The sequence below is a fragment of the Sapajus apella genome, unplaced genomic scaffold (genome assembly GCF_009761245.1).
Source record: "Sapajus apella isolate SASKATOON/1434 unplaced genomic scaffold, GSC_monkey_1.0 scaffold89, whole genome shotgun sequence".
NCBI classification, from domain to species: Eukaryota; Metazoa; Chordata; class Mammalia; order Primates; family Cebidae; genus Sapajus; species Sapajus apella.
This window is the reverse complement of record NW_022437029.1, coordinates 2,708,275-2,719,435: the sequence shown is the minus strand read 5'-3', so window position 1 is coordinate 2,719,435 and position 11,161 is coordinate 2,708,275. Positions and strand designations below refer to the sequence as shown.

The window sequence follows — 11,161 nt, the reverse complement described above, 5'->3', positions numbered from 1 at the left end:
AAAGTAGTTGGCAACTTGACTCTATGTTGAGTTCTTGCGGGCTAAGAGTCTTCTCGTTTTTAGGTTAATTGAAAGGAAGAATGGAGCACTTACTTGTCCGACTTTTGCTTTTTTTTCACTATGATTCAAATCATTCATTTTCTTAAGTCAGATACGGGGAAATTTGTTTTTTTCACATTTGCTTCCATAGAAACATTACATGTTGTTATGATGATGATTGACATTTTTACATCCTCAAGCTAATTTTTGTTTTAGAAGTGTTTCAGGAGCCGTAGAGCCAGATCGTCATCATGTCTGTATTGTGGCTGCTGCTGGGCCTCCTTGCCCTGGTGGGTGAGTGTGACCGATTTTTCCAAATGACTTTGGAGATGGGAAGGATGAGCACAGGAACATAATGGCACTTCTGATACTTGAAAATGCAACAAAATCATTATTTTTTTCCTAAACCATCCAATAAATCCTGAAGTTAGGAATGGCCACCAACAAGCAGTCTCTCCCTAAATGACCCACAGAAAAGTGGGGTTCTCTGGAATGTAAGGTGGTCTTAAAACAGCATTGCTTGAAGCCAGACTTTAAATATACACCATTGGTAGCTGCTCATTGTCTACTGTAAAATATGCCAAATTGAATTTGTTTCTAGAGCATATATTTCTATAGAAGAATTGAGGTGGTTGCCATAATAAGACTAATGAATAAGACTAATTCAAATAGAAAACCAGAATCAAGGCAACCAAGTAGATGTGACTAAGCTGACCACTGAGGCTGACAGTTGCTGTGATTAAACGTCAGCTTTGCAGTTGGAGCAAAAATGGGAATTACTTTTTTTTTTTTTTGAGATGGAGTTTTGCTCTTTTGCCCAGGCTGGAGTGCAGTAGTGATTTCAGTTCACTGCAACCTCCATCTTCCAGTTTCAAGCAATCTCCTGCCTCAGCCTCCTGAGTAGCTGGGATTATAGGCACCCGACACCACTCCTGGCTAATTTTTGTATTTTTAGTAGAGATGGGGTTTCACCATGTTGGCCAGGCTGGTCTCAAACTCCTGACCTCATGATCCACCCACCTCAGTCTCCCAAAGTGCCAGGATTGCAGGTGTGATCCACCACAACCGCCCCACTTGTTTTTTAATAAATAAAAGGAGGAAGCAAAGTTCCTCAGGAGAAGCTTAATTTTCCTGACTCTAAATTCAATAAATTTCTCAGATGAAGTCTTATAGTCATTCATTTAGTTATTGACCTATTCATTCAACAAATATTTAAAAATTTCTACAAGGTGCTAAGCATTGGGAATACAAGGAACTTTGAGGATCATAGAATATGGCTAAGGAGAGGTCCACAAGGCAGGAACCAAGGAGTGACACAATCAACTGCAACACTAAGGGTATTTGTTGCCAGTCATAAAGATAAAAGTGTACTGATTAAAAAATAAAAAACATGTCAGCTGGTTTAATTTTTAGTATACTCATAAAAGACCTGGTCTTTTCATTTCCACTTTTCTCTTAGGTTACTTATCACAAGTTTGTGAAGCAGAAGTGTTTACTCCAAAAGACTAGTATTTATCAACCCCATAAAGCTTTTAGTAAGAAAATAGAATCTTAAAATGCATTTATATAAACATACAGGACACATATTATTATCTGCAATAGATACAGCTCCAAAGGTCTGCAAATCATTAAGTTTTAATAATCTAATATACTTTAGTCAAAGGATCAAATAAATCAAAAAGAGTAATCTGGCTGGGTGTGGTGGCTCATGCCTGTAATCCCAGCACTTTGGGAGGTCCAGGCAGGTAAATCACTTGAGTTCAGGACTTTGAGACCAGCCTGGGCAACATGGCAAAACCCCGTCTCTTCAAAAAATTAGCCAGGCGTGGTGGCTTGTGCCTGTGGTCCCAGCTACTCGAGAGGCTGAGGTGGGAGGATAGATTGAGCCTGGAGGTTGAGGCTGTGGTAAGTCATGATCATGCCACTACACTCCAGCCTAGGTGACAGTGAGACCGTGTCTAAAAATAAATAAATACATACATAAATAAATATAAGAGTAATCTAATGAGACATTCGTACAGCCTTATAATGGTGAGATAATTCTCAAAAGGAGCAATACCTGCCTACTGTAGGTATGTTAGTACTGGCTCATGTGCCCCAATTCTGGTGTGAATTGTAGATGTGTTATAAATACTTGTGCACCCACCTTGTGTAAATTGTAGATATGTTATAAATACTTGTGCACCCTCCTCCTGGTGTGAAGAGAAGAAACATCCTCTTCTTCTGTGGCCTTTGTGAAATCCTGAGTGTCTGAAACCACTCCTCCTCTTCAGTGTCAACTGGAATGACAGCGGTAGAGAGAGATGGAAAGGAGAAAAGGAAAAAGTGAAGAAGTGGAAAGTGGAAGAGCCCATGTGGAGACTGGTCCCATGCCTCTCTCCTTGCACTATCTTCTGCAGCCTTAGGCTCTTATCTAGAAGTGTACCTGAGAGAAATTGCAGCCAGCCTCAAATCCCCATTTATGAGCAATGCCTTACTTTGGATCTTGGGTTGATACCACAGAGAGATTCAGGTTTTATACTTGTTTCTTCAGAGCAAACATAAATATTTTATCAGAGCAACAAGTTAGGAGTATTTGACGAAGTGCTTGAAGTTCTTATAAGATGTAAGATGAGGCCTTGCATGGTGGCTCACGCCTGTAATCCCAGCACTTTTGGGAGGCCAAGGTGTGTGTATCACCTGGGGTCAGGAGATCGAGACCAACCTGACCAACTTGGTGAAACCTTGTCTTTACTAAAAATACAAAAATTAGCTGGGCATGGTTGAAGGTGCCTATAATCCCAGCTATTCCAGAGGCTGAGACAGGAGAATCACTTGAACCCAGGAGGCAGAGGTTGCAGTGAGTTGAGATCATGCCACTGCACTCCAGCCTGGGTGACAAAGCCAGACACCGTCTCAAAAAAAAAAAAAAAAAGATGTCAGATGAGGACCACTTTACAGGGAACAGATCCTCCCTGATGTGTTCCAAGACACCACCTAAGAACATCTAAGGGCACCACAGCTTTACAGAGTGTAACTGCTTCAGTAGCTCCAATAGTTACTGATGTCCACAGGATAGCAGGTGAGAATTTAGTATGGAGGCAGGTTTGGTGACAATTTATTGGCATCTTGCTCATTTAAATTTCAAGAGTTTCAATTGCAGAGTGAAGTTGATGTAATTGACTTTATTATGATTACTTTTATTAATGTCATTTTATTCATGGATGATTCATGATTCATTATTCATGAATGATGAGAACTATTCTAGTTCCATGCCTTAGGTTGAACTTTTCTCGAATTGTAGATTTGTCTGAAAGCAGCAACTGGGGATGCTATGGAAACATTCAAACCCTGGACACCCCTGGAGCATCTTGTGGGACTGGAAGACGTCATGGCTTGAACTACTGTGGTAGTTATGAGCTCCTTGTCCACTCTTGCCCTCTCAACCTATCCCCTTGGCTCTCACTGTTTACCATGCTGGAAAGAGATCCAGGTTTCGGGTTCCAAAGCCTTGTCAGAGTCCTGGCTCTGCTTCTTGAACAAGTCACTTAGCTGTCCCCTGCATCTGTAGAAAGGGGGCTAGCAATATAATATTTACAGTGTTGTTGTGAGCTCTGATTGACACAATGTAGACAAGTGTGCTTTTCAGTTTGTATTTTTTTTTTTTTTTGAGACCAAGTTTCTCTCTTGTTGCCCAGGCTGGAGTGCAGTGGTGCAATCTCAGGTCACTGCAACCTCTTCCTCCTGGGTTCAAGTGATTCTTCTGCCTCAGCATCCCAAGTAGCTGGGATTACAGGCATGTGCCACCACGCCTGGCTGATTTTGTATTTTTAGTAGAGATGGGATTTCACCATGGTGGTCAGGCTGATCTCAAACTCCTGACCTCAGGTGATCCTCCCTCTTTGGCCTCCCAAAGTGCTGAGATTACAGGCATGAGCCATTGTGCCTGGCTGAGAGTGCTTTTTAAACCATAAAAGCACCTGGAAGGAAAGGCTAGCCAGGTAGATTAATATTGGCTTTCCTTTTGCCCAGCATTCTTATTATTTCAGAAAGGTTTAAACTTGCATGATTTCTTGGTGGCGTTTAGGAGTGCAAAACTGGGCAATTGTGAACAAACTTGCTGAGGAACACTATCTAAAGACTTATCGAAGGGTTTGGCAGAATTTCTCCTTCATGTCATGTTGCAGCTGATGGGCAGGCACATTTTAGCTCATTGGGGTGCTTAGAATGGGACCAATGGTTCCTACGCCCATGGAATTCTCCTGGTGGGCCAGAGCAACCCCTGAGAGCCCAGCGAGGGGCACTGACAGCCACAGGGGACCCTAGCTCAAGGGATGCTGACTCAAGCTCACAGGAGAGTCCTAACCTCAGGTCAGGGAGTGGCCACTACTAAATATTTAAGACCAAAATCTGGGATTCTCAGTCTTTGACCACTACCCAGATCCTTGGAGAGTTCTTTCTTTCCCCTTTGAGCTCCCGTTGCAGCATAAGTTACACCAAGCTGCAGCCTTCCTTTCGTGTTTGCTTTAGGAGTTCGTGCTTCTGAAAGGCTGGCTGAAATAGACATGCCATACCTCCTGAAATATCAGCCCATGATGCAAACCATTAGCCAAAAGTACTGCATGGATCCTGCTGTGATCGCCGGTGTCTTGTCCAGGAAGTCTCCCGGTGACAACATTCTGGTCAACGTGGATGATAGGACTAGTGTGGTGCAGGTAACTCTCCATCTGTTGACACATGTGGCCATTCTGCTATGTGGCACAACTGCTTCATTTTTCGGTTGATGGCAAAGCTTCATAGATCGTAGAGTGAATGAAGCTCTCTAGAGCTGTGACAGTCACAGTTCTTCCTGAGAGATATGAGCAGCAACATTTCTGTTTCATGTTGAGCCACAATTTCTTTTCACATAAATAATGCTGTGTTTACAGAATATTATCTGGGCTACCCTATTCTGGATTTTCAGTAAGTGGTCCAAGAGAAAGACCACAAATTAAATCTTTCCTCAGTTATTTTGTAGCCATGTGACCTTGAATAAGTTGCTTAATCTCACTGGGTCTTAGTTTCCCCACCTATAAAATATCAGTCTTACAGCGTAATTATGATGATTCCATGAAATAATGCAAAAAAGTACCTGATATCTGTTGGATTCTCAAAAAATATTAAATTTATTTTCCTTTATCTTTTTTTCTGTACAATTCTTAGTTCTGAAGATCGAGTTTTATTTTTGCATGAATTCTCCCTGGTATCATTTGTCAGAGAGTTCTGGGGAACTGGTCACTAATCCACTGTTGAATTAACTCTGCACCAGGGAATTAGTGATGGCAAGGGGGAGAATGAGGCTCAATTTTTTCCATTGATCTCACACTGCTTTTGTGGTTGTTGTTGAGAAACCTGTGATTATTGCAGTCATTTTTTAAGATTTTAGAAAAATTTATTGCTCAATGATCTCTTTAAATTTGCCTACTTTTAAAGTACTTTCAAATACTTAATACTTTATTTTACTTGGATTTGGAAACCCATCCAATAATCTGATTAGATGGGATGAGAGACATGTAATCCATCCTTGACAAGTGAGGAAACAGAATCACAAGGAAGGAGTTGTTGTGACAAAGTCACATAGCAGCTGCAAGATGCAGAACTGGGACTGAGAACAGTATCTTGTGATGTTAGGGCTGGCATCATTTCTGCTGCGCTGTTCTGTCTCCTTTGTAAAATCTGATTTTTGAGGAAAGAATGAGTCTATCTCCTTTGAAGATGAAATAAGAAATTTCCTAGATTTGGGCCAGGTGCAGTGGCTCATGCCTGTAATCCCAGCACTTTAGGAGGTTAAGGAGAGCAGATTACTTGAGGTCAGGAGTTCAAGACTAGCCTGGCCAACATGGTGAAACCCGATCTCTACTAAAATTCAAAAATTAGCTGGATGTGGTGGTGCATCCCTGTAATCCCAGCTACTCAGGAGGCTGAGGTGGGAGGATCACTTGAACCTTCAAGGTGGAGGTTGCAGTGAGCTGAGATCATGCCACTGCACTCCAGCCTGGGCAACAGAGAGAGACTCCATCTCACACACACACAAAAAAGAGAATTCCCTAGATTTGGACATTTCAAATATGATGAAACCTACATGGAAGTGGTAATCAAAGGTATGTAAGAAGGGTTAGAAGTCCCTTTGGACATTCAGACCATCTGGAAAAAAAATTACAAGTTCGGACAGAAAAACCTTTCTGGCCTATTTGGAGGGTTTGCACTGGCAGCATTGAAGGAGGGCATCACTGCTACCTACACTAACTCAGTCATTAACTGGTGAATGAATTAATATCTGCTCATCCCTTTCTTAGCCCAAACCTTGTAAGTTTACTACCTTTTTTCTTTGGTAAGAACACTTAGCATGATATCGATCATCTTAACAGATTTTTTTTTTTTTGAGACAGGATCTGGCTTCATCACCCAGGCTGGAAGGCAGTGGCACCATCTCAGCTCACTGCAACCTCTGCCTCCTGGGCTTATGTGATCCTCCTGCCTCAGCCTCCTGAATTGCTGGGACTGCAGGCATGTGCCATCATGCCTGGCTAATTTTTGTATTTTTTGTAGAGATGAGGTTTCTTGTGCAAGCTGGTCTTGAACTCCTGGACTCAAGTGGTCTGCCTGCCTCAGCCTCCCAAAGTACTGGGATTATAGGAGTGAGCCACTTTACCCAGCCACAGATTTTTTTTTTTAAGTGTAATTTAGTGACTCTTGAAGCTTATTGTGCATATGAACACTGGGGCTCTTGTTTACGTGAGAATTCTGACTTGGTAAGGTCTGAAATGGGGCCCAAAGTTCTGCAAGCCTAATAAATAAGTTCCCAGTTGTTGCTGATGTTGCTGGTCCCTGGACCACATTTTAAGTAAAACCCAGAGTTCAGGTTTGGTCAACATGATGGGGAGACAAGGAATCAGAGAGTCCTTGCCTTATTTAGGGTGAGACATAGTTTCAATTACAAAATAGGCTGGACAGGGTGGCTCATCTCTTTAATCCCAGCATTTTGGGAGGCTGAGGAAGGTGGATCATTTGAGGTCAGGAGTTCGGGACCAGCCTGGCCAACAAGGTGAAATCCTGTCTTCACTAAAAATACAAAAATTAGCAAGGTAGTAGTGGTGGGCACATGTAATCCGAGCTACTCAGGAGGCTGAGGCAGGAGAATCACCTGAGCCTGGAAGGTGGAGGTTTCAGTGAGCTGAAATCATGCCACTGTCCTCCAATCTGGGTGAGAGAGTGAGACTCTGTCTAATAATAATAATAACAATAAAGACAGGAGCAAAAAGGAAGGTAGAAAAAGAGGGACACATTGAAATAAGAAATTAAGATGATGGTAGCAATTACAAGACATTAATAATCACAATTAATATAAATAGAAGAAACTTTCTGGTTTAAAGACACAGATGTATGAATTAGATTAAAAGCCTAGATTTAAATGGTTTATGTGAGAAACAGCGCATTTGAATACACAAAAGTTTGAAGTAAAACTATGGTAAAAAGAAGACCTATCAGGAATACAATAGTCAAAATAATGTTGATAACTATGATATATTAAATAAAATACACTTTAGAACAAAAATATTTGGGATAGAGAGAATCATGACATAATAAAAAGACTGAATTTATCAAGGAAGTACAGCAATTTAAAACAAATAGACACCAGTAAAATAGCCTCAAAATACATGCAGCAAAAATTATTATAATAATAAACGTGTTATCACAGTGGAAAATAGCAACACATCCCTCTTGATTATTTACCGGTTATACAATAAACAAACCAGCAAAGATATAGATCAAAAATCAGTAAAACAATTGACACATGTAGCTGTTATATGCGAGTGAGTTTGACGGGAAGTGCCACACTCTGAGTTCCAGTTGAGAGTCCTTTATTGCCGGTGACGGAGAGTCAGCTCACGCTCAAACTCTCTTGGCAGAAGGGGCTTGATTCCTTTTTATGCCTTGCTTAGAGAAGGGCGGTGGCAAAGCAGAATTACAGAAGCAGAACAAGCAAGCTAGTTAAGGAAGCTGGTAACTAGGAGGCAGGAGGTTCCCAGGATTGTTGGTTACAAAGTAGGGTAGCAGGGGGGACTTTCCATACAATCAGTCACCAAGTGGGGTAGGTTACTCACAATAGCAGGTAGACTTGCTAAGCAGGATGTAGTTACAATGGTTACAAGTTACTGGGTACAGTGTGACCCAGCTGTGCACATGGAGAAATGGTGGGGAGGGAGAGGCTAAGATGGAGTTTGTCAGGCTTACATCTAAGATGGAGTCTGTTAGGCTATCACATAACAAGAACAGAATTAACAAGCTTGATTGTTAATTGGGGGTGAGAGGGAGAGAGAGAAGGAAAAAGAGAGAGAGAAGGTGGGGGATATAATTATTTATGTATCCATTAGGATATATACAATTGTCTCATGCACATGAGGAACATTTTACAAAAGTTGATCATATATCATCTATTAAAGAAATCCTCAAAAATTTTAGATTCCACAATAATACAATTATGCTAGAAGATAATTTTAAAAATATCTCTGATCATATGGAAATTTAAAATACATACACACACACACACACACACACACACACACACAACTACCATATGATTTAGAAATCCTGTTTCTGGGTATTCATCCAAAAGATTTGGAATCAAGATCTCTAAGAGATATCTACACTCCCACATTCATTGCAAAGCTATTCCCAATAGCCAAGAGGTAGAAACAACCTAAATATACCTGACAGATGAAATCCTCTTACTGGGTATTCATCCAAAAGAATTGGAATCAGGAGATCTAAGAGATACTGAGCTCCCACATTCATTGCAAAGCTATTCCCAATAGCCAAGAGGCCAGGCAGGTCTCGAACTCCTGACCTCAGGTAATCTACCCACCTTGGTCTCCCAAAGTGCTGGGATTACAGGTGGGAGCCACTGCGCTTGGCCCATATAGTAGTTCTAATTTTATTTTTTGAGAAACCACAATACTGTTTTCCATGGTAGCTGCACCATTTCGCATTGCCATCAACAATGTACAATGATTCCAGTTTCTCTGCATCCTCACCAACCCCCGTTGTCTTAGTCTGTTTTCTGTTGCTTATTCAGAATACCTAAATCTGGGTAATTTATGAAAAATAAAATTTATTTCTTACAGTTTTGGAGGCTGTGAACCCCAAGGTCAAGGGGACACATCAGGTAGAGCCTTCTGGCTGGTGGGGACTCTCTGCAGAGTCCCAAGGCGGCTCGGGGCATCACATGGTGAGAGGCTGAATGTGCTGGCTGTCTCTCTTCCTCTTCTTATAAAGCCACCAGCCCCACTCCTGTGATAACCATTAATCCACTAATCCATCAGTCTATGAATGGATTCATCTAATCATCTCTTAAAGGCCCCACCTCTCAGTACTGCCACATGGGGGATTAAATTTCAACATGGATTTCACAGGGGACAAACATTCAAATTATAGCACCAGTCTTTTGCATTTTTGACAATAGCTATCCTAACAGGTACAAATAGCTTTACTATTTAATCTCCAGGTGTTGTTGGAGGGCCACTTCAAGTTCTAGACTTTGCCACACAAAATAATTTGAGAGCAAGTCCAAAGTAAATATAGGTGAAGAAGTTTATTGCAAAGCAAAAGTACGCTTTGGTAGCTGGGTGGAGGTTGAGGCAACCTCAGGTGACTTTGGGAAAATCCCTTCATGGAAAGCTTTTATGATTAATCATAAGAAAGAGGGAACGCATGTTGCTGTTAAGCATGTTTTGGGGTCTCCTGGATGCACATGTGCTATTGCTATGCATGCTAGCACATACATCACGTGTCTCAGCATTTTAATTCTCCACCCAGGTGTGTACTTTTCTTTTTTTCACTCTTATAATGAGCATAGGTCAGCCCAAGGACATTAATCGTGGGTTTCTGTTCTTGCACCGATTTGGGAATTTTCCCTTCTGCTCTTTGTCCTCCTTGCTGCAGAATTTTCTTTTTCTTGAGACAGGGTCTCACTCTGTCACCCAGGCTGGAATGCAGTGGTGCAATCATGGCTTACTGCAACCTCTGCCTCCCAGGCTCAGTCAATCCTCTTAGGCCCTTCCACCTCAGCCTCCCCAGTAGCTGGGACTACAGGCACACACCACTAATTTTTGTATTTTTTGTAGAGATGAAGTTTCCCTGTGTTGCTGATGCTGGTCTCGAACTCCTGAGCTTAAGTGATACACCTGCCTCAGCCTCCCAAAGTGCTAGGAGTATAGGCACGAGCAACCTTTCCTGGCACTCTAGGATATTCTAACCATGAGTCCTGAATGTCGTTTGTGCATGGTCAGAGATTTGTTCTCTCCATCTATCTGGCAAGTTTATTCCCCATAGGGAGGCTATGACCACCCTATCTAACCTACCTCACAGGGAGATTGAAGGTGGCATTGGTTCCATCAAAGGTGAAAGAACAAGAGGAGGGAAAGTTCTGAACAAGGGCCACTGAGCCCAAGAAGCTGGATCATCCTCCCACTCGGCTTACCTGGCTTCTTCTCTGCCTCCCTCCCTCTAGGACCCTGGCTCTCATGCTCCCACATCCTGGATTAGTGAGTCTCAGGTTTCTCGGATGACTGAGGTTCTGACTACAAGAATCAAAGAAATCCAGAGGAGGTTTCCAACCTGGACCCCTGACCAGTACCTGAGAGGTATGTGTAACACTGTCAGTCAGTTGTCTCAAGCACAGAATTAATAGGGACAAACGTAATACATTGCACCAGGTTCCCCCAAACCCCAGTTGCCTCCCTATAGACAAACCCCAGTTGCCTCCTGATAGAGAATCAGAGTTAACTGCCGAGTACCCTAGGTCAGCATTAACCTATCTCATGCATTTCAGGTGGACTCTGTGCCTACAGTGGGGGTGCTGGCTATGTCCGAAGCAGCCAGGACCTGAGCTGTGACTTCTGCAATGATGTCCTTGCACGAGCCAAGTACCTCAAGAGACATGGCTTCTAACACCTCAGATGAAACCCAAGATCATGATCACATATGCAGCCTTGAATATTACACAGATAAAACTAGCCAAGGGTGCCTGTAACTGGGAATCTGAGTTTGACGTAAAAGTCATTAAAATAACATCAATCACATTAAAAGAGAATTATGACCTTCA

At 42.1% G+C, this 11,161-nt stretch overlaps 1 protein-coding gene across 1 annotated transcript; it reads left to right on the top strand.

The window, feature by feature from the left end:
• Window positions 1-253: 253 nt before the first annotated feature.
• On the top strand, window positions 254-11,161 carry LYG1 (lysozyme g1). Its single transcript, XM_032255437.1, has 5 exons — window positions 254-333; window positions 3,323-3,427; window positions 4,549-4,733; window positions 10,568-10,700; window positions 10,889-11,161. Exons 1-5 carry the CDS (start codon window positions 291-293, stop codon window positions 11,005-11,007), a joined length of 585 nt encoding a protein of 194 aa, XP_032111328.1. The 5' UTR covers window positions 254-290; the 3' UTR covers window positions 11,008-11,161.

Coding starts and splice junctions, on each gene's coding strand:
- LYG1 (XM_032255437.1), top strand. CDS start 291: ATGTCTGTATTGTGGCTGCTGCTGGGCCTCCTTGCCCTGGTGG. Junction 3,428..4,548: donor TCATGGCTTGAACTACTGTG/GTAGTTATGAGC, acceptor TGTTTGCTTTAG/GAGTTCGTGCTTCTGAAAGG. Junction 4,734..10,567: donor ATAGGACTAGTGTGGTGCAG/GTAACTCTCCAT, acceptor CCCTCCCTCTAG/GACCCTGGCTCTCATGCTCC.